General features: G+C 40.8%; 1 protein-coding gene across 6 annotated transcripts in view; it reads right to left on the bottom strand.

Annotated features, from left to right (window-relative positions):
• GRIA3 (glutamate ionotropic receptor AMPA type subunit 3) overlaps positions 1 to 27,527 on the bottom strand; it is a 291,139-nt gene that overhangs the window by 63,525 nt on the left and 200,087 nt on the right. For all 6 annotated transcript variants that reach the window (XR_007474784.1, XM_049704677.1, XM_049704679.1 and 3 more), the window contains 5 exons: positions 27,216 to 27,383; positions 22,427 to 22,531; positions 21,493 to 21,600; positions 20,116 to 20,322; positions 6,160 to 6,536 (listed from right to left, as the gene is read on the bottom strand). Coding sequence is in view for 5 of the 6 variants with exons in the window: in XM_049704677.1 (XP_049560634.1) it covers positions 6,160 to 6,536; positions 20,116 to 20,322; positions 21,493 to 21,600; positions 22,427 to 22,531; positions 27,216 to 27,383 (965 nt within the window). In the remaining variant the exon portion in view is untranslated. The remainder of the gene's footprint in view (positions 1 to 6,159; positions 6,537 to 20,115; positions 20,323 to 21,492; positions 21,601 to 22,426; positions 22,532 to 27,215; positions 27,384 to 27,527) is intronic.

Here is a 27,527-nt window from a genome sequence, read left to right as displayed (position 1 = left end):
TGGTCAAAGTGTACAAACTTCTAGTTATTAAGTGAATAAGTTCTGGGGATCTGATGTTTTTCAAAGGAATGGATTTTTAAAAAATATAAATAAAATTTTCTGTTCATCAAGAAAAGAAAAAAAAAGACAGTGGTAGCTTTGACAAGAGTCTTGGTGGAATTTCTACCACTTTCTTCCCTTGTATGTCATGGATGCCTAAATCCTTTCACTGAGAAAACGTGCAGTGGAACTCACAGGGAAGAAGCTCTATAAGAATTTTCACATTTCCCTTTTCTCATTAGTGAAACTAGAGCCTTTTAAATCCACATTTCACATGGAGGCTATATAAAAAGTGACTGATGGGTCAGCCCCGTCACATTTTTAAAAGGATCTATTAAAACAAGACAAGACTTTATAGTTGAGTTAGAAAGATCTGTCATTTCCCAGTATCTTTTCTTCCATTAATGCAGCTTCAAAATGTTTAACATTCAAGTAGTTTTGTTGCACAAGACAGATTTTGAGGTTAGCATAATGAAATGACCGTAAAATGCTGCCATTTAGTATTTATAAAAAATGCATTAAAGGAACATATCATACCTTTTGAAGAAATGTAAGAGGAGACATGAAGTTAATGAAAGTAAATTAGCAACAAGACAAAAACAGACATAACATTGCAAAATAATGCACAATGCTCATGTTACCTGTGATCATAAGAAACTAGAGTTTCCGAGTTAATAATAAAATGTATTTTACGGCCTATGAAATGATAATAAAAGTGAGCTACGTGCTGGAACCTTCATCTTGTAAGTAAATTTTGAAATCGGCACTTTACTAGCTTCACAAGATGCAGACCCGGAACTGCAAACTGCCTCTCTCCTTTGCACAAACTCTATCATTCCTTTTCTCCCTCTTCTTTCTTCCACAGTAGGCATCATTTCTACACTGCATTCAATGCTGTGTCTATGACAGATTTTTAAAAAAATGTGCAGAGTCAATCTTTCGTTCTTATAGTCTTCTCTGATGGGAATAACTAACCATCTCCCAAAGACTGAAAACTACGGCTTTCAGCCAGAAAAGTCATGAAATAGTTGTAATAAAAATCCTGCTACTACAATTAATTTATTACCACACCACTACTGCTTTGAAGTGAATTTGCAGTTGCAGTAGGATGAAGACACTGGTCATACATCAGTAAAGGAAAGGCTATTGTTGCTTTAAACGGAGCCCCAAACTCTCCTATTGTCTTTGATCCCATTCATTTTTTACCCTTCGTATATTTTATTATTCTGCACATACTTTCCATTTAAAAAAGGAGGATCTATGTGTCAGCTAACCTGGACAGATCCCCTGCCTGCTTCTCCAAAGTGTTTGCTATCTGGAAAACTTAATAGGAGAATAATGCCCATGGAATAATCTATACACAGTAACCGGGTTCAAGTTAGTGTGCTCTTTCCATTTTCTCTGCTGCAATTCCCTGGAACCTTGTATCTTCAACTTGGCTAGCCCTCAGATGTCCCTGCAGCTTTAGAGAAAGTCAGCAGGGGGAGCATTTGTCTGGAAGGACTTGGACTCTGGCCTGCTTAGCAGTTCTGTCAACGTTTTACAAACGAAATAAAATTCAGATTAAAAAAAATTCCAGCCACCTGTCAATATCAGCAAGACATTGTGGAATAATACAATCAAAATGTTTGCAAGTTGTGTAATCCTTAAGGAAAGCACTTTATGGGTTCAAGAAGGAATGTTGTTGGTTATTTCTCATCAGAAAGCAGCTATTTGGCACTGACTAAAATTTTAACCGTATTTAGGAACTAAAATGCAAGTGCAATATGAACGATTAGTATTTGTGAAGCCAGGATGGTTAACAGCAGCTAGTTTAAAAATGATAATAGGTAACGTGTATTGAGAACTTACTATGTGTCAGGCACTGTGCTTTACATTTTATAGATGAGGAACTGAGCCTTAGCAAGTTTTAGTACCTCGCCCCACATTACACAACAGCTAAGCGGATTGTGAATCTAGTGAGATGAACTCCAGGACCCGCATACCTAATCACTGTGCTCCCTCCATCTGGCTACACCCACTGGCTATCTCCCCATCCCCCAATCAGGGGGAAGAGGATTGAATGCAATCTCCTCATACTTTCTTCTCCTGACTCCCCCCAACAAATTAGTTCGTGTATGAATATAACCTCAGCTTATTCATTGATTACTCAGTCTCCACCTGAATTGGTCACCCTGAACAATTGGGGTAGTTGAAAATATCAAACCTAATATTGACATAGACTCTTTAGGCTTCTAGGTTACTGTTCATAGCTTTATTTGATGGCAGTGGAATCATGCTCAGTTTTCCTCATGATGTCTTGTTGCTGATTTCCCAGTCTTTAACTTTGAGTGAACACATGTTCAGCAGCATTCTTAAATGCTCACTGCCTATTTTCTTAAACAGCCAGGGCAAAGGTACTGTTTCATCAGAGGTTGGGAGACTGGAAAACATCTCTTGGGCATGAGCACGAGGAAAAGAATGGAACAAACAGTGCACCTTTAGGTCGGTAGTGGGAGGCTGTGTGTGGTAGTGGAAATAATTGTACTGCTGGCTCTTAGAGCCTCCGTGCCCTCGGGTTCCATGACATTATCTCTCCGGGTACTATTCCTTTCTCTATGATATGAGAAAAGCAGTATGAAGTGTAACGAGCACAGGTTCTGGAATTGGAGTTGGGTATGAATACTGGCTTTGTCATTAGCTGTGTGACTGGGCAAATTACTTCACCTGAGCATCACCTTCACCTAAAAAATAAGTACGATGCCCACCTTGTGGTAGTGTTTTGAGGATTAGAATTCATATGATAATACAGGTAAAGTGCCCAGATGCAGTGGGAACTCGGAGAAAATTGTTCCTGGGCCCTCAGTAAACGGATGCAACTGGATTAATTTATCTCTGACATCTCCTCCTGCTATGATATTTGATAATTCTACTTTAAAATGTGGTCTCTTATGATGCCTTGAATTGCTCCAGTTTTGAGAAAAGTCAGAGTGTACAATGCATGCTCACATTCTGGGCTTTCTGGAGAGTTTGCATTCCAAGGATGGCCATTGAACAGAAGTGGGGCTGTGTGCCCCATTGCTGGGTTGAGTTGTGACCAGCATTTAGAAAAAAAAAAAAGAGAATAGATAATATCAGAGTGCATGGCACACTGTAAGGGTAATTTCTGGTGAAATTTTGTTACGTACATATATGTGTACTGAGTTGTGATGGAAAATTTATCTCTGACCGAGGGTTGTGCTCAAAACATTTGAAAGCCATCACTCTCTAGGACAGTGTCTAGTGCAGAATAATAAAATCTCTACCTTGAAAAAAGCACTTGATATATTTCAGCGCCACAGAAGAGCCACAGCTTAAATTCTGCTACAAAAAATGAAAATAAAGAATCTTTCCAGCTTGTCATTTTCAGGCCATCATTTTTAAGTTATTACTTAATGAGGTAATATGCATAAATACTTCTAAAAACAAATGGCCTTTTAAGAGTCCTGTTTGAGTATGCACAGCAGCATGTAGCACTCCAGTGGGGATATCACAAATTTAGTTTTGAAAATGCACTTACAGAAACCAATAAAATCTCCAGCCTTAATAAATCTTTAGCATTGTCTCAACACAGATTACCAGCCACGTTAAAATCATTCAATTACAGGATCATTCAGAAACCCTCATCTCTTGAAGTGAACATTTTAAAAAATCAGGAAAGAAAGAAACTAGCACAATTAACTCCCAGATGATATCACAAAACGACGCACATCCCAAGCACAAAAGGAATAGGGAGTGAAATAATTTGGAGAATCTGACCAAGCAGATTGAGGGTGGCAAAAAAGAATGACAGATAAATGAGGCTTACCCCACACGTGTTATACTAAAAAGCTGCTGAAGATAGTTACCAGCGATGTATACTGCAAAACTCCATTTTAAATGTTTTGCGCTCCAAGTGGATAACCTCAAATGAAATATGCTATAAAAGCATGGTAGGTGACCTTCTGAGTCCTTCTAGTCTAAATGAAAATCCCTATATGTTTGTATAATTGACTCTGGTCAGTATTTGAATTAATGTTCAATTTTACCAAAGCTATAACTTTTTATTTAATTTTTTTCTGATTATAAAGATGTTACATTTGCTTACAGTATTTTATAATTATGCATTTGCCACCATTTTTGTTTAGGTGAGTCGACACTTTAAGTGGGTAAGATCTAGGATATTCACATTCAATATCTTCAATAGCTTCACTGAGGTAAAATATGCATACCATACAATTCACCAATACAAGTGTACAATTAATGATTTTAGTAAAGTTAGAGTTGTGCAACCATTGCCACAACCCAGTTTTGGAAAATTTCCAATACTCTGAAACGTTGCCTTGTGCCCTTTTGTGGTTAATCCTGATAGGAATGGGACTAGGGTGAGGCAAGTGAGGCATTTGCCCCCCACACAAAATTTAAGGGGGTGCCAAAATCTCATTAATCAAAATAAAGAGAATTTTAGTATATTTTTTTTAAAAAATCAAAATTAATTCAAGAAAATCCATGATTAACAAAATAGCAAATTTTAAAATAAAGATTGGATCTGACCCCTGTACTTGCTCTACTCAGCTTCACTTGCCTCACCCTAATCTTGATCCCCTCTCTGCTCCCTCCAAGGCCCCGGAGACCAACAACGTGCTTTCTGTCTCTATTGATTTGCCTATTCTGGACAAATGGAATAATACAATATGGGATAGTCAATAAATGGAATTCAAGTAATGGAATCATATGGTAAGTGGCCTTTTGCATCTGGCTTCTTTCATTTAGCATCATGTTATCAAAGTTAATTTAGTAGCATGTATCAGTTGTCCTTTTTTTAGTTGCTCAATAGTTTCCCATTCCAAATGTGGTACGGATATGCCACATTTTGTTTATCCATTCGTCTGTTGATGGACATTTGGGTTGTTTCCACTTTTGGCTATAGTAAATAAAGCTCCTATGAACATTTGTGTATAAGTCTTTGTGTGGATATATGTTTTCTTTTAGGTAAATAAGAGTGGAATTGCTGTGCCATATTTTAAGTGTATGTCTAATTATAAGAGACTGCCAAACCACTTTCCAATTTGGGTGTAGCATTTTGCATTCATGCTACTAATGGATGAGAGCTATAGTTATTCCACATCCTTGTCACCACTTGGTATTATCTGTCTTTTTGATTATAGCCATTCTAGAGGATGTGTAGAGCTGTCTCACTGTGATTTTAATTTGCATTTCCCTAATGACTAATGATGTTGAGCATCTTTTCATGTGATTATTAACCATTTGTATACCTTCTTTGGGGAAATATCTATTCAAATCTTTCATCCATTTTTAGAATTGGGTTGTTTATCTTCTTTTTATTAAGTTGCAAGAGATCTTTATATATTCTGGATACAAGTCCTTTATCACATGTATGATTTCCTAATATTTTCTCCCACTGTGGCTTGTCTTTTCATTTTCTTAATGATGTCTTTTGAAATGCAAAATTTTTGAATTTTGGTGAAGTCCAGTTTATCAATTTTTACAGTGGATTGTGCTTTTTGCGTTCTGGAAACTCTTTGTCCAATCCAAGGTCACAGAGACTTCCTCCCATATTTTCTTCTAGAAGTTTTACTGTTTTAGTGATAAAGCTTGGGCAAGATACTACAGTGAAATAGTTCTAGGCAGTCAGAGAGAAAAAATGAAAAATGGAGGAGAAAGGGGAAGGTAGGAGGGTTTTAAAGAAGAGTTCTGTCTTTTAAATATTTTCTAGATCCAGTCTCTGGACAAATGAGAGAATGTTCTAGCTCAGTTAATGAGGAAACCATGCCTGTTTGTTCGGATCAAGATTTAGTGTTAGCTTTATCTGAATAATATCAATATTAGCTGGCAATGTTGCCTTTATCTGAGTTCAAATGTTTGCTATAATGTGTATAAATTGATGATACCATAGAAATGCATGAAAGACATTCAAAGCAACACCAATAACACACTCACTTCATGGACGCAAGCAAACAAAAATGGCTTGATGATAATTTGTCACTGGATGGAATGTTAAATGAAAGAAATCTGGACTTGAGATGGGTGAATATCAGATGTGCATGAATGGATCATGGCCATAACATGCAAGGAGGCATTGGGTATGACATGGAAACAAACCTTGGAGAAATATCACATCCTTGCTGCATAAAGGCACCCAAGGAAAACCAAAGACTGTTAAATATTCCAAATTCATTTGGAGGATCAGGAGGGCTTTGCGGGTCACGAGGTTCTTCATTGTTGTCTTCCAAGTGCCATTCGTAAGGGCTGAATCTGCTGACTAGGAAAAGAACTACACTGACTCCAATGTAAGCGAAGACGATGCACATCCAGATTTCGTAAGCCAAGGGATCCAGAAACGAGAACACTCCTGGTTTTGATTTCTGAGGCTTCTTTATCATGATGGAGATGCCCAGGCTCATAAACGGCTTTGAGAAATCTATGACTTCTTCACGGACCAGCGTTATAGTGAGTGGAGCAACAGCTATATCAGCCCTCTGGAAAAAAACATTTTTTGACTTTTAGAGACAGTATTTCCATTAGTCATTTGCCACTTAATATACCTCTTTGGTAGAAATATAAAGTCTTAAGTCACTATAGCCAGCTGATTTGTCAATGCTTTGGTTAGACAAGTAGTAGCATTCAGTGGGTCCTAAAATACTCTAACTTGATGGTAAGTTAAGGAAAAGACACTTCGTCCTCTGAGGCATATTGGCTTAGGGCACCTGATTCAATTTTTTGTCCTAAAATTGTTTTGCTACCTTGCAACTCAACTGCTACTCTCCTGTGACATACCACTGTTTAATTCTTATATTCTTATTTTAATTTTCATTCACTTATGTCATATCTCCCTTACCTGACCGGAAATTCTTGTGGGAAAAGCATAATAGTCTATACTTTTGATATGTGCCTCCCTCCCCACCATGAGGTGCAACACAGGACTACAGTACTCAGTTTAACACTTGAGTGTTTGCCATTATTCTTGACTTATTTCTTTGAGAGTATGTCTATTAAAAACATAAGTTCTTTGAAGGCAGGGGTTCAATTTCCTATTTTTGTATCTATCACTGCAAAAGATCCTAAACTAAAGAAACTGTAGATGCCTAAAAAATAAGCTCTTGACTATTGAATATGAAATATGCAAACATGAAAGAATTCTGCATGGGCAATAAGGGCAAAGCAGTTATTACAATACATATTAATTTATATAGTAAGCCATCATTTCTAGTGATAAATATCAGTGTAGCACTCACATGTATTGGATCAATAAAATAAACGTGTCAGTAGTGCACTGCATAATTAGTTCAGGCAAAGGCAGACGATGTTTTTATATTAGTCCCATGAAAATAGGCACTGGAACTTCTACACTTATTTCTTTTGTCTTCCACACTAGTTCCCTTATGTCAGTAGTAGGTTTTAGTCTGGAGCCAGGCCTTAAAATGCATACTTAGAGAAATGCTCATAAGGAAAGGCTTTGGATGGTATATCAGGTATAAAGTGAAAACACCAATTTTGATGATCGTTTTTTCTTTGTTAAATAGTTATGCCTCAATATCCCTACCAGTAGGGGAAGAATGATGAAATCTGAGACAGGGTTTTTTTTTTTTTTTTAATGTTTTAGTACTTTGATTTACATATCGTGACTCAAACTGGTTAAGAAACACTCCTTAATTAATTGAAGGGGAAATGCAGTAATAAACAGCCAGCTAACATCGATTCAGTGCTTACTCTGTGTGAGGTGTTGTGCTAAGCCCCTTATATATATTTAATTCTCAAGGCAACCTTGAGGTTGGTCCATGATCATTCCCATGTTAGAGAAGGAGGAAGTGAGGTACTGAGAGGCTGGGATTAGAACCCTGGTCTTCAGATTCCAGAACTCACTCTCTTAACCACCATAATATTCTAACTCCAGAGATACTTGCACGTTTCTACTATATATTACCTTATGTACAATAATGAACCTCAGCCAGCGCCTCTCGAGTTCATTCCAGTGTACATCTGAGGGCCTATTCTGTGCCAAGCACTATTCTTGGTGCTAGGGGTGTAGCAGTGAGTAAGACAAGCAGACAAAAATCTGCTGCAGAATGTATGCATTTATTGAAGCCAACAGCCTGCTGACCAAATCTACCTTGAAGGCTGACTACCATCTCAAACTCACCATTTCTAAAATTAAACCCATCATCTATCACCGTGAGGTTGATTCTTCTTTAAGTCTATGAATGATGCTTATTCCAAACGTTTCCCAGTCCCTAATCCTTACGTACCCTCTCTGCAGATGATCTTGCCTCTTCCTTTACTGAGAAGATGGAAGCCACATGATATGAGCTCTATCACCTCAGTGCCTTGCTTCTCTTCCTCAATATATTGCTGTATCTTTATCCCTGCTGTCATTCCCATCACTTAGAAAATGAACTCTTTCTTTCTGAGATTTAATCTACGTATTCCTTGCATCTCATACTCTTCTGTCTCCTTAAAATTCAGCTATTTATTCTCTTTTACTATTTTTTCCTTCTCAGTCTATTCCAGTGGTTCTCAGTGTGTGATTCCCCAGACTTAGCAGCAACAGTCACCTGGGAACTTGTTAGAAATGCCAATTCTCAGGCCCCACGCCATGTTTATTAAATAAGAAACTTGGTGGGGGGGGGCACCCAGGTAGTCCTCCAGGTGATTCTCATTCTTGCTGTAATTTGAAACCACTGACAGATCTTATTCACTTAATAATTACCTCATACTCAGGTAATTCCGTTTACTGACAAAGAAAAATGAAAGAAAAAAACACTTCTTCCTCCTTTTTTTGATCCTACTACCCTCTCAACCGTACAGCATCACTCCCTATCATCACCAATCTTCTTGAAAAATTCGTCTTTACTATCTCTTGATTTTAATACAATGTTTCCTTTATACACCTGTGCTCTAACTTCCATTCCCCTCCAATTTAGTGAAATTGCTTCTTGAACTATATGCTTGGTTACCAACTTCAAAGACCTTTCCGCAGACCACTCATATGATACCACTGGCCCTTAGCACTATGTATATCCTCTTTCCTTAGCTCTCTGATGCTGAAGACTATGGGTTCTTCTCCTACCTTTCTGAATGTTCCTTTTCTGTCTTTGCTTCCTAGCTCTGCTCTCTCAGTGAAGATGTACGTTTGTACCTCCAGAGTCTATTCACGGGCCCTGGTTTGGTAGGTAATTTATGAAGGTTTGTGGAATAAGCAAGTCTCTTTAAGGTTCTGTTCTTCCTTTCTCCCCTCAGTATTATTACCTCTGGCTTCAAGTCTTCCCTCATTGAGCTAACTCCTGAATCACCAGTTCCACATTTCTAACTGGAGGGGAGACAAACACAGATTTTATCTATTTTACTCTTTTGCCTGGGGCCAGACCAGGTGGTAGAAACAAAAGCAACTGAGGAGAATGGAATTGGCCCAAAAGCTAGTGGGGTTTTTTGGCACAGAGAGTCTGAATCAGCTAGAAAGAACCTTGTCGTGCCAAGAGAATTCACAGATAAAGCCACCTTCTATCCCTGCCAACGTATTTCTACCTCCTGCTTAGAACGTGCAAATGCCCTGCTAGCAGCATTTCCCATTTGATCTCATTTGATTTAATTACTTCATTTAACTAGTTTTTTTATCTTTAAAGTCAAAACACTAGATAGTTCTAAAAGAAATTGCCACTTCTTTGTTTTGGAAGGAAGAACTAAGGGACACTTGTGTGAGAAAATCACTTTGGATTGAGTTTAGGGGAATTAGGTTCTTTTTCAAGCACGTCAGGAAAGGATTTTGAGAATCTTGACACCCTTTAAGAGAAAAAAACCTAACTCAGTAACTGAAACAGTCACCAGATGATGAGCACAGCTAAATGCTAACAAGATGTGGCTAGATAGACAAAGCGGGGCTTCTTGTCTGGTTCCCAGGAACGTGCAGCAAAAGAACAGATTCCCAAAGAAAGCCATTTTTATTCTTTTAAATTTTATTTATTTTTTGCCTGCCTGAGCATCTGTATTTTTTTTTTTTTTACTGAGGTATAACTACTGAAGCCTGCGCGCCTAGAGCCCGTGCTCTGCAAGAAGAGAAGGCACCGCAGTGAGAAGCCTGTGCACCGCAATGAAGAGTAGCCCCCGTGCGCAGCAACGGAGACCCAACGCAGCGAAAAAGAAAGCCATTTTTAGTTTGAAGTACTTTTGAAGTCACACAAGACAACAGGAAGAAGCTGCTCCCCTCAGGCACTTGCTCTTCAGCCGGGCTTTTCTACCTTGACTGAATTGTTTCTTTCTAAGGAGCTTTTTCAGAGACGGCAGTTTGTTTTCCTGGAGGGTGCTTCTTCAATGAAGAACAGTGTTAAATCTGTGCGCAATTAAGCCTCATTGATGTGGACCTGCCTCCAAAATGAGAATTACCACGCTGAACCTGAAAAAAGACCTATACAGACAGAAATAGACAAAGGGATAGCAAAGAGCCGGTAGGAGAAGGCTCAACTGGTAGAGGAGAAGGGAGCAACCCCTCCCACCTCTTGCATGCTTCGTGAGGCCAACGCAGCAGAACGGTCATATCAGCTCATAGCCAGCCTTGGAGAAACCCTTGCCCTCTGCCACCACTATCCCTTCCTCCATATGAAAAGGCTCTTGTCATGGTCTCTTATTTCAGAGCTCAAGGCCTGCTTGGCATAATGTCTGTGATGCAATCAACATACTTATTAGAGGAAATGGGGAGTAGCAGGTAACTAACGAGTGTCAGAAAAGGCCCATTTAGCTCTCCTGGGACAGCTGTAGCATGCAGATGAGCGGGAAGGTCATTTTCAGGTCAAGTTAAAGATTTCAGGTGCCAACACTGATGAAAAAGTGAAAAAGGCAACTCCCCAAATGGCATTGCTTTCCTGGTCTCGGCTCCTTATGAAAGCCAGCTGTGTCTGGGATCGAGCGCTAAGAATTCTCCATAGGGCTAGGGAGCAGCTGAAATTCGGACGCAGTAGTGAACTGTCTCACTTGTGGCATCCTGAGTCAGTCCAGCGGCCTTTTGTCCTCAAGCCTCTGCCTGTGCTAGTAACAGAAATCAGCAGGCCATTTTCAGAAACCTTGGTGGGGAAGTAGGTGGTGTGATGGTGCTCTGGGTGATGGACAAAACCCAGCAAATGGAAAGAGCTCAGGGTAAGAGTTCGCTAGCGCTTTTGCTTGCATCTTGACTACTTAAAGGATTTTCATCGAGCGGCTTAAGAGTGGCTGTGTGGGCTCAGTAAACACACAGAATTAGGTTTGATTTTTCCACTCACCAGTGGCAAACCCGGAGTAACTGCACTATTGCAGGGGATTTAGCTTGAGGGGATATATAATCCTTTTCATAGGTGGGTTGCCAAAGTCGTAAATTTCATAAAACTTAAAACCCAACAAACTCATATGTATAAGGACGATGCGCTTAAGAGTATGACAGGTTGAAGACAGAAATGATGCTTGTTTTATTTTTTTGTAACATCTTTATTGGGGTATAATTGCTCTACAATGGTGTGTTAGTTTCTGCTGTATAACAAAGTGAATCAGTTATACATATATCCCCATGTCTCCTCCCTCTTGCGTCCCCCTCCCACTCTCCCTATCCCACCCCTCTAGGTGGACACAAAGCACCGACCTGATCTCCCTGTACCATGCGGCTGCTTCCCACTAGCTATCGGCTTTACATTTGGTAGTGTATATATGTCCACGCCACTCTCCCACTTCGTCCCAGCTTACCCTTGCCCCTCCCCGTGGCCTCAAGTCCATTCTCTACGTCTGTGTCTTTATTCCTGTCCTGCCCCTAGGTTCTTTAGAACCATTTTTTTCCCCGCCTATAGCATTTGTTGTAAAGCTGGTTTGGTGGTGCTGAATTCTCTTAGCTTTGCTTGTCTGTAAAGGTTTTAATTTCTCCGTCGAATCTGAACGAGATCCTTGCCGGGTAATCTTGGTTGTAGGTTTTTCCCTTTCATCACTTTAAATATGTCCTGCCAGTCCCTTCTGGCTTGCAGAGTTTTTGCTGAAAGATCAGCTGTTGACCTTATGGGGATTCCCTTGTGTGTTATTTGTTGTTTTTCCCTTGCTGCTTTTATTATGTTTTCTTTGTATTTAATTTTTGATAGTTTGATTAATATGTGTCTTGGCATGTTTCTCCTTGGATTTATCCTGTATGGGACTCTCTGTGCTTCCTGGACTTGGTTAACTCTTTCCTTTCCCATATTAGAGAAGTTTTCAACTATAATCTCTTCAAATATTTTCTCAGTCCCTTTCTTTTTCTCTTCTTCTGGGACCCCTATAATTCAAGTGTTGGTGAGTTTAATGTCCCAGAGGTCTCTGAGACTGTCCTCAGTTCTTTTCATTCTTTATTCTTTGTTCTGCTCTGCAGTAGTTATTTCCACTATTTTATCTTCCAGGTCACTTATCTGTTCTTCTGCCTCAGTTATTCTGCTATTGATCCCTTCTAGAGAATGTTTAATTTCATTTATTGTGTTGTTCATCGTTGCTTGTTTCCTCTTTAGTTCTTCTAGGTCCTTGTTAAATGTTTCTTGTATTTTCTCCATTCTATTTCCAAGATTTTGCATCATCTTTACTCTCATTACTCTGAGTTCTTTTTCAGGTAGACTGCCTATTTCCTCTTGCCTATTTGTTTGGTCTGGTGGGTTTTTACCTTGCTCCTTCATCTGCTGTGTGTTTCTGTGTCTTCTCATTTTGCTTAACTTACTGTGTTTGGGGTCTCCTTTTCACAGGCTGGAGGTTCGTAGTTCCCGTTGTTTTTGGTGTCTGTCCCCAGTGGCTAAGGTTGGTTCAGTGGGTTGTGTAGGCTTCCTGGTGGAGGGGACTAGTGCCTGTGTTCTGGTGGATGAGGCTGGATCTTGTCTTTCTGGTGGGCAGGACCATGGCCGGTGGTGTGTTTTGGGGTGTCTGTGGCCTTATTATGATTTTAGGCAGCCTCTCTGCTAATGGGTGGGGTTGTGTTCCTGTCTTGCTATTTGTTTGGCATAGGGTGTCCAGCACTGTAGCTTGCTGGTCGTTGAGTGGAGCTGGGTCTTAGCGTTGAGATGGAGATCTCTGGGAGATTTTCACCGTTTGATATTACGTGGAGCTCGGAGGTCTCTGGTGGACCAATGTCCTGAACTCGGCTCTCCCACCTCAGAGGCTCAGGCCTGATTCCCGGCTGGAGCACCAAGACCCTGTCAGCCACACGGCTCAGAAGAATGGTAGAAAAAAAAGAAAGAAAGAAAAATAAAATAAAATAAAATAAAGTTATTAAAATAAAGAATTAAAAATATTAAAATAAAAAAAATTAAAATGTAATTAAAAAAGAAAGAAGAGAACAACCAAACCAATAAACAAATCCACCAATGATAACAAGTGCTAAAAACTAAACTATGATAAACATATAAATCAGAAACTATTCAGTCTCATACAGCAAATCCCAAGACTACAGTTGCTCCCAAAGTCCACCTCCTCAATTTGGGATGATTCGTTGTCTGTTCATGTATTCCACAGATGCAGGGTACATCAAGTTGATTGTGGAGTTTTAATCCGCTGCTCCTGAGGCTGCTGGGAGAGATTTCCCTTTCTCTTCTCTGTTGCACAGCTCCTGGGGTTCAGCTTTGGATTTGGACCCGCCTCTGCGTGTAGGTTGCCTGAGGGCGTCTGTTCCTGCCTGGACAGGACGGGGTTAAAGGAGCAGCTGATTCGTGGGCTCTGGCTCACTCAGGCCGGGGGGAGGGAGGGGCACGGATGCGCGGCGAGCCTGCGGCGGCAGAGGCTGGCGTGACGTCGCACCAGCCTGAGACAAGCTGTGTGTTCTCCCGGGGAAGTTGTCCCTGGATCACGAGACCCTGGCAGTGGCGGGCTGCACAGGCTCCTGGGAGGGAGGTGTGGAGAGTGACCTGTGCTCGCACACAGGCTTCTTGGTGGCGCAGCAGCAGCCTTAGCGTTTCATGCTCATCTGTGGTGTCCACGCTGATAGCTGCGGCTTGTGCCCATCTCTGGAGCTCGTTTAGGCGGTGTTGTGAATCTCCTCTCCTCGGGTACCGCGAAACAATGGTCTCTTGACTCTTAGGCAGGTCCAGACTTTTTTCCCGGACCCCCTCCCGGCTAGCTGTGGCACACTAGCACCTTTCAGGCCATGCTCACACAGCCGACCCCAGTCCTCTCCCTGGGATCTGACCTCTGATGCCATGACGCTTAGTTTAAATGTCATTTAAAACTTTTTTTTTGAGCTGAAAGACTTATGTTATAGCTTAATCATCCGATGATCTGATGCAAAACGTAACCCACCTGGAGGCTGTGCATGAGCAGGAGCTTGTCAGCTACAATTTTAAAGCACTTGTTGAAAGCAAGGGAGAGGATGAGAGAGAGTGGGTAGGCAATGCATTGGCGTGTAGTGCATAAGATATTATACGTCATCTGAGAGAAGAGGCAGACGTGACCTGACCCCTCATCCCTGTATCAACCATAAGGTTCTAGTAGCCTTTGGCAGACATGTTGTTTGGAAAGTTTAAATGTGTTGGAGAAAGGAGTGGGACAGAATCAAGTTAGACGATAGGAATATAATTGCTACCTGTTGGGGGCCTGGACTTAAACTGCGTTATTGGCTGTACTCTATGGGATGTTTAATGTCTGCAATTGTTTGGATCTGGAGAAAGGGATGAGGTCTATTTAAATCTCTGCAACAACAAGCAGTGTCACAACAGGATCTCCTCGTTTCTTTACACAGAACAGATGTCCCAGTCTGGATCTCTTGGTTAGGGCTCCCTGTCCTTGGGGAGCTGAGAGAGTTAAAGACAAAGTGAAGATAAAGGAGTGTCCCTGGAGCTGGGTAAAGGCCTCGTGAGACTAAATTTGGTTGGAAATATTTCCCCACCGTGTCTGCTCAGAATGGCAGACTTCCATGCATCATTAATGCTCCTTCCTGGAATTCATATGCCTCATTTGAAAGAGAGGGGTGCTTTTATCAAGCCATCAGCCCTCCTGCCAAAGCCCAGTGTAATCACCTGAAGAACAGAAGAGAATATTTGGCATCTGTTATTTCACCCTTGCTTCTCTGCCTTTTAGCTGGAAGGACAGATCGACTTTCTGTCTTTCTTAATGGAAAACGAATCTATTTTAGGATAGTGACAACTTAAGAGACAATTTCTTCTAGGTAGAGAAATGTCAGTGTGAATAGCATCTGTAAAATTGCCATTTGTCCCAGGAGTGTGAAGGAGTCTGAGGATGCCCAGGGGATGTGACCTGGAATCAATTGTCCTCCAGCCTCATCTCCATCCCCAAGCTCTCTGCTCTCTTGTAAGCCAGAGGTACCAATCTGGGTAGTATTTTGTCTGTCCTTTCCTATCCTTAGTTCTAAGTGCTAGGAACATAAGGAACATGGCAGCTGCCCACCGGGAGGTGTCCTTTTGTCAATTAGGACCTCAATTTCCTTCCAGCCCTTGTCCTGACTCTCTTTTTCTGTTAGATCATATCTCCTCTCAAAGGGCAGAAACCCTCAGCTGCCTATCTGGGTTTTCAAATATTTCAACTAGAGATGTGTATTACATTATCCTGGAGGCCACAGATAAACAGGATGGGTATCTCAGATGGAAAAGCTCATAATCCAACTAGATTGTAAGCCCCTTGAAGGCAGGTAGGATTATCTTCCCATAATTGGACACGCTTAGTAAACTGAACCAATGACTCAGTGGACAGAGCACTGGACCGGGAATCATGAAACCTGAGTTATAGTCTAAGCTCTGCCAAGCTGTGTGATTTTGTGACTTTGTCACAGTACCTGCCACTATTCCTGTCATCCCCATCCTATAGCAGGACTTGGTTTCCTGGTTTACCCAATGGGCAGTTCTAATGTTCAGTCCTGGCCAGTCTCCACATTTATGTGTAAAATGAATGAAAAGGTAGGCTAAAGAATATCTAAGAACCCTGCTAGCAACAAAATGTTTTTAAATGTCCTCTTAAAACACATGCTATTTGGGAACCGTAAAAACTTGTGGTCTGAGGACAACTGCCATGTGGCGATGTTACAGACATTAAGCTCAAAATCAAAACTTCTAAAAGCAGGTGGACAGTTTCAAGTCCATAATGTTCTGAAGAGCTTATATAACGGGGGCACATTGTGTCCTACTGACATTTGTTTCAAAAATAGCCTTCTTAGCGATACAAGGTGGCCCAAACATCAACCTTGATTTGATTTTCTTTAGAGGAGAAAAAAAAACATTTAGGACTCATCTGAAAAGAGGCTGATTGGCTTCTTTCTTCTTTAAGAAGTTTAATTTATTTTGACTCTTTCTTGAGACTTTATGGCAGATACTGAAATCTCCTTTGCGAAGCTTTTTTCATCTCTGCCTTTCTTCATTTTTTTTCCTACTCTGATCTGTTGTACATACTAAAAGTATAAGAGAAAATGCCCTAAAGATAAACCTGTGTCTATCTGTGTAGTTTTCGTGTTATTGCAAGAAATACTTCCATGTTCTCCATCCTTTTGCTTATTAAGCACTTAGGGAAGTCACCGGGGGTGGGGGTTTGCCCTCTTTTTCTTAAGCAGCTTGCAAACCATAGGAGACCAGGCCTGCCAGAAATGAATGCCTGTTTTCACTTTTCTCCATTTCTATCAATGACAGAGAAGTTGCAAACTTCCCAATGCCGAAAGATGAAATCTTCTAAATGCAGAGGAAGACTCACTTAGCTTAGATCATCCTCCCTTACAGACAGCTCTCACTCTAAGCATGAGAAGAACGTCCATTTTTCATAGCCACACGTCTTAGAGGAAAGTGGAACTTGGCAGTCCACTCAAATAGGTTGGTTTGTTCTCGGTTCCTGGGAATCACCTTGTGTTATAATCTCAGAAATCACCAGACACTTGTTCTAGGTCAGGGGAGGGAGGAGGACATTTCTGTAAGAGCCTTCCCTGGCTATTGCTTTTATCTTTAGTAGAAAGAACTGGGTGAAAAAGATGGGTAGGCTCCTCCAGGAGAATTTGTACCTATTCAGCAGTAGAGAGTTGGTTTCTAAATTACTAAACAAATATGGGACTTGCTAATTCTCAAGCCCCCTCACTCACACATACACAAACTGGAAAGAGGAAGAGAATGTGGAGATTAAGTGGGTGCAGTACAGAGGACATGCCAGAGGAGAAACCAAAATCCACTGAGAAAGCTGGTCTTTGTCTGAACAATGTCAAGAAATTTGCTTTGCTCTTCAGCACTGTGTTTAATGTCCTGTGCAGTGACAGGAGGGCACTGAGCTGTTTACACAGCGTGACAGGCTTTCTCTTGAGACAGTAGAACGCTATGGCAATTGAGACATGATGGGCTGGTAGAGCCCATGCCAGTTACTCTGCCCTAGTGAAAACAGCCCCTAAATTCCTTGTCAGGTTTATGTGGCCAAATACTCTTCCCCCCAGAATGGCTAAGGCACCAGGGGCCTTTGCAGTATGTTTCAACTGTCTTTTAGGATGGGATGGGTCTGCAACACTTGGCTCTTAGGCGGTATGCGGCAATGGTTAAAGAACACACGCTTCATAGTCAGAGACCTGGGTTCAAATCACTGTGTCAGAACAAGCTGTTTGGCCTTGATATGAGACTTCACCTCTCTAGGCTTCCATTTTCTCATCTGTAGAATGATGTTAATAGTGTTTTGAGGATTAAGTTACATAGTGCTTGTAAAGCACTTGCCACAATGCCTGGCGACCAGTAAATATGCAACAAATGGTAGCTAATAGTAATAAAAACATTATAGGATTACCTCTCACCATGAACTCAATTTAACGGGTATTGGCTGGGCATTATTATGTGCCACCAGGCATTCATTCATTAAAGCAAAAAGTGAGTATCTCTTATGTCCCAGGTAATGTGCTAAGAGCAGGGGAGAGCTGTGAGCAAGACGGGACATCTTAGAGCCTGAGTGTCGGGCAGATTAGGGACAGGAAGTAGAAGAAGACTTGATCACCAACTTGTAAAGAGGTTACAGCTGTGTCAGGATGGTTCCAAGCTTCTCAGGTTTCTCAGAAAGCATGATGGGTGCTCTGTCCCTTCTTCAGCCCCTCTCTCTGGCCTTAGAAGTTCTTCTTTCTCATAACTGGGTTCACTTGCATCTTATCTGCTATTCAGCCCTGCCCCAGTTCCCAGGACCAGCCTTGACCCAAGACAGGGTCCAGCCCCACAGCTGGGGGCTGAGGTTCAAATCGCCTTGCAGCTTGTGTGACTGGAAGATGATGCCTTGGTTTTGATACTTGAGGTCCAGTCTCATTTTAAGCCTTAATTCCCTTTGTGTGCCCTTATTTTTAGAAACGAGCTTCTGCCTTTGTGCTTGTTCCTTAGGACCTGTTCCAAAAACTTATTTAGCGACCCCAGGACTATCTTACGACTGGAGAGCTATACCTTATTCTTGTTAATTCCTGTCTCAAGCGCTAGAGTCCTTATCCTAAACCTCAGTCCAATAGCTAACTTGTGGACATTTGCTTCTTGCCAGACTCTTCTCAATATATCCACCCCCTAAATTCCTCTCCTTCCCCTAACCTGTTGTTTAGACAGGGACTGGTGGTTGCAAGTAACCGTTGTCTGTTAGAACTAAACCTCTGCCACTGCCACCTGCACTTGGGTTAGTTTTCTAAGGACTGGTTCACCCAATGGGTGGTTCTTATGTCCAGTTTTGTTTATTTCCATATGCCTCATTGGGTGGCCCAAGATCTGACCTTCCCAATCAGAGGCCAAAACCTTTTAAAGCTAAGCCCCTGAGGAGCTCTGAAGATACTACTGTACCCCTTTTAAAAAGCCCTAACTATTAGTATAATTCTTTTGTACTTCGCCCATGGGCAAGCCCTTGGCAGAGACATTCTGTTCATTCATTAATTCATTCAAGATATATTTATTGGACTTCCATTATGTGTCAGGCCATGGCATGTTGAAATGAATCAGATATGGCTTCTGTTTTCAAGGAGTTCATAGACTAGTTGGGACAGCTAAACTTGAAAACAGATCGTTATAATAAAGGTTCAAAAGTACTATGAGAGGGCTTTCCTGGTGGCGCAGTGGTTGAGAGTCCGCCTGCCGATGCAGGGGACACGGGTTTGTGCCCCGGTCCGGGAAGATCCCACGTGCCGCGGAGCAGCTGGGCCCGTGAGCCATGGCCGCTGAGCCTGCGCGTCCGGAGCCTGTGCTCCGCAACAGGAGAGGCCACAACAGTGAGAGGCCCGTGTACCACAAAAAAAAAAAAAAAAAAAGTACTATGAGAAAGCAAAAAAAATACTATAAGGAAGCAAAAAGCAGGGGCAGCTAACCAGATTGCAGGTGGGTAAATGGGATTAGGGAAGGCTTCCTGAAAGAGGTGACACCTCTGAGTTCTGAAGGACTGGTAGGTGGTGTTAGCCAGCTGAAGAGAGGTGAAGGTCCTTCCAGGCCTGTCTTCAGGGAACAATGCATACTTTGCTATAGCTGGAACATTGAGTGTGAAGGAGGAAGAGGACCCGATGAAACTAGAGAGGTAGGTGGGGGCCAGGTGACAAAGTGCCTTCTTTGCCATGCTAAGGAATTTGAATTTTATCCTGATTTCTAAAGTGAGAAACTACAATAATGTGGATTTGATTTGCCAGGGTAAGAGCAGAGGCAGGGAAACCAAGTAAAGACTGTCAAATAGTTGCTTGAACCGTAACTAAGATGATGATGGTGGGAATGAAGAGTGTATCTGGATTTGAGAGACAGAAAAGTAGAATTGATAGGATATGGTGACTGACTGGATATGAGGGGAGCGATGAGGAAAGATGACCTGGTTGCTTAGGCAACTAGGTGGGTGGTGATTCTGCTGCCTGAGACAGGGAACACAGAAGGAACAGATTTTCAGTAGACGGCAGGCTGTACTTAATGTTGCCAGATAAAGTTCTCCAATTCTACTTTCCTTTTAGTAAAATAATCCTGTTGCCCAAAGGATGCTATTGACAAGCTACCTTTACAGAATTCAACTGTAGAATAAAACGTTTTTCATACAGATCATATGAAAACTATACAATTGGATAAATACTGCACTTGAAAATTAAATTCCTCTATCTTTATTAGTTGGAAGGCAGAGAAATAAATGAAAACAGAGTCGAAAAAAACTTACCCCATAGACAAGTTCCCCAACCATGCCGTTCCATATTTTAGTCTCCGGATCCCTTGCACCGTATTTCCCATCACCGACAATGGACAATTTGTATTTGATCCTTACATGTTTGGCTATTTCATAGGCTAAGTCTACACAATAGCCTTCATATCGCTCATTTCCTTCCAGTTGCTCGTGATTCTTCTTATACATTACATATGGTGATTCCTTTGAGACCAGAAGCAAGATCAAAGGATTACTCCTATACATTTTTCTAAGAGATAATAAATGTAATAATGAAGTTTTGTTCCCCTGTGGCTATTGAGGTTTGGTGTGTTAAGAGAGCCTTTAAAAATGTTTGCTTACTGAACAGAAGAGCCTCAATCGACTATTCATGGGGGCACATATTCCTTGGAGTCCTTAATTGATGATTTAAGGAAATAGAGAAGAATTTAAGTTCTTTTTGAGAGTTTGAAAGAACCAGTTTCCACCTGTAAAGTCTTTGATTTAGTCAAGTTGGGCAGAGGTATTTCTTTTAGTTACATGAAGGTTAACTGCCTTTGATTTCTTGGGATTTACTGTGTAAGAACCATAGCCAGCCTTGGCAAGCCCTAGGGAAGCACTGTGATCTTTGTGAGGTCAGAGTCTGTGGCTTATTCATTTTTATATCCTCAGGGCCTAGTACAGTACCTAGGACAAAGTGAGTGTTTGATAGGCATGTTTAAATGAAAGAGAAACTTCAGCTGAATCTCCACTTAATTAATCACAATTTCAGACCTACTCATTTTCAGGCATATTCATTTTTAACCCGGGTTTGTACTTCGTTCAGTAATGAAACATACCAGGTTTTAGAAAAGCATTTGAAAATAAGTGAAAATACTATTTCACATCCCAATAGTGCTTTTGGTTTTTCAGAAAAGCTTTACATGGTGAATATTGCCTTGAAACGTCTTATGACATGGATAGGAGATTATTATGACGACCATTCCATAAGTTAAAAAATAACACAACCTGAGGCTCAGAGAAGTTGTGATTTGCACCGTTAAACTCAGGTTAGTGGTAGACCTAATATTAGAACCCTGACCTACTCTTTCCTCCATATAACGCTATCTCCCCCACAATGAAGAATTACATTTCAAGTCCAGATGAAGCATCAGTCCATGAGGTTAACAAGGAGGATAACAAGATCTAAAGCTATTGCGAATTCCTGTTCTTTTTCTTTATTTAAATGACATTCTGTTCCTCATCGTGGCAAGACATTTCGAAAGACTCCTAAGCTGACCTGTTGGAAGTTTCCACTGTTTGAACTTGAGGTCTTTCTTACTGGCTGAATAATGCTTTTCAGAAGACAGAAGTCTTGCTGTACAGAAAGCCCACCTACCTTCCATCCATACTTACCAGAATGGTGGTTACTACTATGGTCCGGTTCTCTGCAGATGCACTGTCATTGCTGATTTGCTGATCTGAGAAAGGCACAAATCTTTCATACTCATTCCAGTAGCCAGCCTAGAAAGAGCAGACATTTGACCTGGTTGCCTATTTTTCACTCAAAAAGTGCTGCACGAAATTCAAGTGCTGTAGTAGAATGAAACCTTTTTGTAGTTGCTTGAGCAACAGATGTGCTGTTCCTTCACCCTGGGGGTTCCCATCCCCACCTTGCTTTTACTGATATTTGGTGAGAATAAGTTAGCCCACTGTAGAATGATCAGCCTTTTTGATTCTTTAAACTCAGATAGCAGAAAAATTCTTTGCTTAAAACTGTAGGAAAGCTGGGTGGGCAATCAGTTCAGTATCCTGTAGAAATGGTACAAGATACTTTACGTTCTAAGGTTTTATTAAGTAACTACTAAGTTCCCACTTCCTGACTAACTCACTATTAGTGTGATAGACGCCCAGTGGTTATTATGAAATTTAGCTGTAGGGAAAGGTACTTTGTCCAGAGGCGTTTTGGTGGGTGAGTTGGCCAAATGGAGAGATATCCTACTTTCCAATTCTTTTGCTAAAATCATGTGTATCTCGGCAGCTTCTGTTTAAATAACATGCTATAAAATTTGTAATTCCTTCCCTGTATTGTAGGAAGCTGTTAATTAATCTTGAGTCTACCACTTTTAAAGGACCAGCCTCAGAGGGAAATAACTTTTAAAATGTGTAGATGGAACACTTTGATTACAAAACAGCTCTGCATCGTATCTACACTATTCACCAAACGGAAAGGCAAACATGATGTGTGGGAATTTGCTTTGGGTGTGTTTCCTAACACCTATTTCCTTGCATCTGAGGGCTGTCACTTTCTGAGAGACTTTTTATTTGGATATCTGTTTGGGTTACTTACCTTCCGAGAGCCAGTGACTTTCATTTCATACACATCGATGGTATAATTTGTCCTACGTCCGTAAGTGTCAAATTGGATGTTTCCAGTCATTCCTTGTACTTGCACCTGGTAGAAAGGGAAAAATGTAAAATTTTAAAATAGCGCCACATTATTGCCTGTTTGGTTTTTGCGATGAGGTCCGCTGACAGATCTTGGAATCTTGGAGAATGTTTATCTTGAGCCATTGAGCTATAGCCACCAGATCAGTCTATACAGATCTTCATTTCCTCTGCAGTATTTTCTAAGTATGCCTTTCAGTTAATGAAGCTTTGAGTGGGTGTGACAGGCAGTTTCTTAGATGATACAGTGAGGGCCCTACCACTACTTTTTCAAGGACCTGAAATTTCTTTTTTTTTTTAAATACTTAACTTTCTCTTTAGTTACTGGTTTTCAGAATAAAAATCTTTCATAGAATTGTCTAAAGGTAACCCATGTTTTTAGTATTATTATCAACTCAGATTTAAATGTATTTTGTGTATTTCAATCCCTTTTTTTTAAACTGATTTTTTAAAATTAATTTTTATTGCAGTATGGTTGCTTTAGAATGTTGTGTTAGTCTCCACTGCACAACAAAATGAATCAGCCATACACATACAGATATCCCCTCCCTTTTGGATTTCCTTCCCATTTAGGTCACCACAGTGCATTAGGTAGAGTTCCCTGTGCTATACAGTGTGTTCTCATCAGTTGTCTATTTTATACATAGTATCAATAATGCATATGTGTCAATCCCAGTCTCCCAGTTCCTCCCACCCCACTCCTTTCCCCCTTGGTATCCATACATTTGTTCTCTACATCTGTGTCTCTATTTCTGCTTTGCAAATAAGATCACCTATACCATTTTTCTAGATTCCAAGGAACCTGAAATTTCTACCATTCGTCTTTTCTGAAGGGAGTTGCCTGAAGAGTATTCTTAACTAGGATAATGCGTTCTTCTGAACTGTGAGTTCCACTATTGCCAACATCCAAACATAAACCAGCTTCAGTAACGTGGGCTCTGGAGCTCCTGGATTCATACTCTAACTTCATCACTTACTAACTGTATGACCTTGGGGATGTTCCTTAATGCTTTTATACCTCAGTGTCCTAATCTGTAAAATGGGAAATCCTAGTAGTACCTGTCCCATGGAGTTGTTAGGAGGATTAAATGAGTTATACATATGTAGTGTTTAGATCAGTGTCTGGCATGTAGTGAGCATGGCAATACATGCTAGCTCTATTAATAATAATAATTATTAATCAAAATGAATTTAGTTCTGTTTCTTGAGGGGTTTACACATTTATCAGCTACCATAGTAACAGGGATGAGTTTTTCCTCTTATTTAACCTATGCCCAGTTCCAGACAGGTAGTGGAGAGCTAGGCCATGGAGGGGTAATCCGTAGACTGATGAAATTTGTTAAGTCTAGGGAATCAGGAGTATTGAATACTATATAGAACAGATAGAGGTACTAGAATAGCCCAGACACCTAGTTGGGAGGCCAAATGCAGATGCATGTATGCCACAATTTTTCCTGGGTCTGGGCCCCGTATTATGAATTCATATGAGGCCATCTCTACTGGGTGGAGAGATTTCCTTACCTGTTTTACAGTTCAAGGACACTGGATGAAAGACCTTCTATAAATATGTCATTATTGTTACCCACTTGAATTACTTATCTGGTGAGTATGGGTCAAGGAATTTGCTTCAAAGAAAAAGAATCTGTCATTCTCCCAAGATGAAAGAATGGAATACTTTTTCATCTCTTATAGAAAAGTGACAAGCTGTTTGTTAAGCAAGTGAGAAGCGGTAATGGGCTTGTGCTGCAGAAGAGAAAATTGATGGCAAATAGTAGGGAGCATCTTTTTAAAGGAACAGGGCTTGTTCGCCACCAGTAGGAGACCATGGAATATCTGTTGAAGGAGAAATGCTCCAATGTGACTCCCTGAAGACAAGATGATTGTCCTACTAAATGAACAAACCTAAGCACTACTGTCAGCTTAGGCTTGCAGACAAGGTGACGTCATGCTTCTGGCTAAAGAAAAGGTCCTTTGTTGAGATAGAAGTTGCTTATCCAGTAGGATGGGTCTGTGATGCATGAAGGGTTCTTTACACTCTATTTTGGGCACTGAATTCTAGGAGAGGAGATAGGCAGGGTAGAGACACTGGCAGAGGAAATTATTAAGGAAATCCTTTGTGAGTGAAAATAGCAAAGTCTTCAGTCTCATTAAGAATTGTATATTTCTAAAGATTCAGCCTATCTGAGCATGATCTGCAAACTGGACAGTAGCCTAAGCTGATTAGAACTTTTGGTGAGCAGAAGTCGAATTGGACTACCATTCAGAGACAAGTCTATTTTTAAGGATGTGAATGTCAGTGACAGTTTCCCACCATCCCATCTGGGATCCCTTCTTTAATCCTCTCCACCCCGCACCTCAGTCTATATTAGGTGCTTCTCCTCTGGGTTCCCATAGCATTCCGTGTGGAGCTTCACCATAACATTTTAATCTATGTATTTCTAGCTCCCCTGCTAGATTGGGAGCACCTCAAGATGAAAGACATTTTTTTTTCTGTGTTCTCAGCAACTAATCCAGAGCCTGGGATAGAGCAGGTGTTCAATAAGTGTTTACTGAACAAGTTGACAAGTTTCGATGACTTAGAATTGTGACATATTTCAGTAGACCAGGTTGAGGCTAATCTTTGCACCATCGATAGATTGTAAGGATGATGATTACCCAATCTGCAAGTAGCTTTAAGGTTTTTAAAAGCACTTGTTTACATATTAACAATTTAAATTTGAGCTCCCCTCATCTTATTTCATGTTTGCATTTTAACTTGGAGCCTGATACATAGTCCTTGGTGCTCAACAAATATTTGTTTAATGAATGGTGTGATTATTTATTCATTAAAACAGGCCCCTTAGGAGACTCTTTCAGGTAATGATTTTGTTTGCCAGATTTCTTTGAAGGAAGAGAATGATTGACTGAGCAGCAATTATGTGCTAGTCACAATGAGGGATGCTTTTACATCATGTATCCTCACTTTTAGTTAACTTAAATAAAATGGGATTTCTTTTATATGGTAGAAACCTTTAGTACTTCAGACCACCCTCTCTTGCAGTCCTCTGAAAAGTGGAGTTTCACTGATCATTTGTCACAAGGCAACATGTACCTTTGGCAGAGGCTGATACTTTCCAGCCTCTCTGAAGCCTTAGAAAGAGGCTGGCCTATGGAAAGAGGGAAAGCATCCTTTCTGTTGAGTGTTTGATCATGAGGGCCTGGGGAGGAAGGTTACTTACCTGGCTTACAGCTTGAGCTATGTCAGTGAGTTAGACATGTGGAAACTTTGTGCAATAATATGATCAATCTAATGTTTTTCTTGCCAAATTCTTTCTTGTCCTTCACTCTGGCAGCCAGTTTTGTATTTGGGGAAGAGAGTCATTTGTGTCATGGATGGGGAGTCAGTCGAAGACGCTGGTACTTGCCCCTTGAGGTTTTGATGAAAACTCCTTTTGGTTCACTCTGAGGGAGTTTTATATTTCACTCATCATTATGTTTCACCTGACAATACAAATCTTGTAACAGCTATGAAGGTTGAATCTAATTAACTGTTCTTCAAAAATTGTGCAGTGCTACCTCCATAAAACTACACTTAGGGCATTTGTTAGGGAACTGACATAATGACATAAAAATCTGCATGATGGGAGAATGAGTCATATCTCTTTCTTGGAGAGAGACACAGTGGCTACTAACCCCTTTCTACTGAATGCTTCCAACTTGGCAAATTTAAGGCAGCAGTAAGAGAGCCAGCTACACAAAATGATGTACATTACGAGGCCATTTCAGATTCCTGGTTGCTGGGTTGTGCACAGAATTATCTTATCATTGCCTATCTCTTTGTTGATTTGGATGTTCTAAACATCAGGATAATTAAAGAAGTAGAAATAAGAGAGTCTTGTACTCTCCAAGGCTTATTTTAATGCATGCAGGCGTGTGTAGCTTAATGCAAAATATTCAGGAAAGAGCTCTTGCTTGGAAAGCTACACTGAATGGGCGATGCTACTCCTAGTGTAAATAATGGAATCTGTTCAAAGGATACTGCTCAAAGCCTTAAATGCTCTCCCACCCAGTAAATACTAAAAACAAGTGACCTATTTGACTCTCTGCCCATTGATTCCTTGTACTTTCCTTCAGGCTTTTTCTCTAGGGCATTGGGGAAATAACTCTTAAGTAGGCCTAGAATGGACTGTGTTCCTGCATTTCACCATGTAGAATAGTATAAAGGTTCTTTTTGACAAATAGAAATACTATCACACTGGCTCAGTTCCACAGTCCATCCAGGCTAATAATTTGTCTGATGAGCCAGAGGATGCTGGTAATGTCTACGCTGAAGTTAGGAGTTTCCTGGGGAATATCCCAGTCCCCCTAAGCAACACAATTTTCTGGAAAGTCTGAATTTTTTGAAGCCATTTACATGTTCAATCCATGACTTTCAAGGGCACTGAGTTTGATTTACTATCCCCACTTTGGTACAGAGCTAAATATTCATTTGCCCTAAATTTACCATTTCTCAAGCTTCAAGGAAGAATCTTCTAGTTTTAGATTTCTAGATTTTGGTGAATAAATATCGATGCTTATCTTTCTGTACACTTTGAACATTCTACAGACTCTGATCCTATTCCCTTTAGGTTATCTTTTCTCAAGATTGAGGTCTTACTCTTTTTGTGTCTTTATAAGGTGCCCCCAACCAAATAACCCACTGTGGTCATTACCATTTTCAGAGCTCTCTCGATATCAATTCCTTGACTCCAGGGCACAGCAGGGTTTGCTAAGCAGTCTCCAGCACTGCCTCTCCGGGACACATCCACTCGCTGCCTCCTCAGATAGCGGAAAGCTTCTGCTATGACCAGTATTGCATCGTGCGTCAATGCAGATGTGTACTGAAATGGATGTATGGAAAACAAGATATCATGACAAACGATGCCCCCAAAACTTGCCTCGTTTCTTATAATTTTCATTCATCTCCAACTCTTGTTCTATGAAGTCACCCTCTTAATTACTTGAATCAAGGGATCTCTCTGGGC

Source organism: Orcinus orca, chromosome X, assembly GCF_937001465.1.
Source record: "Orcinus orca chromosome X, mOrcOrc1.1, whole genome shotgun sequence".
Classification (NCBI taxonomy): Eukaryota; Metazoa; Chordata; class Mammalia; order Artiodactyla; family Delphinidae; genus Orcinus; species Orcinus orca.
This window is presented reverse-complemented; position numbering and strand designations above follow the sequence as displayed.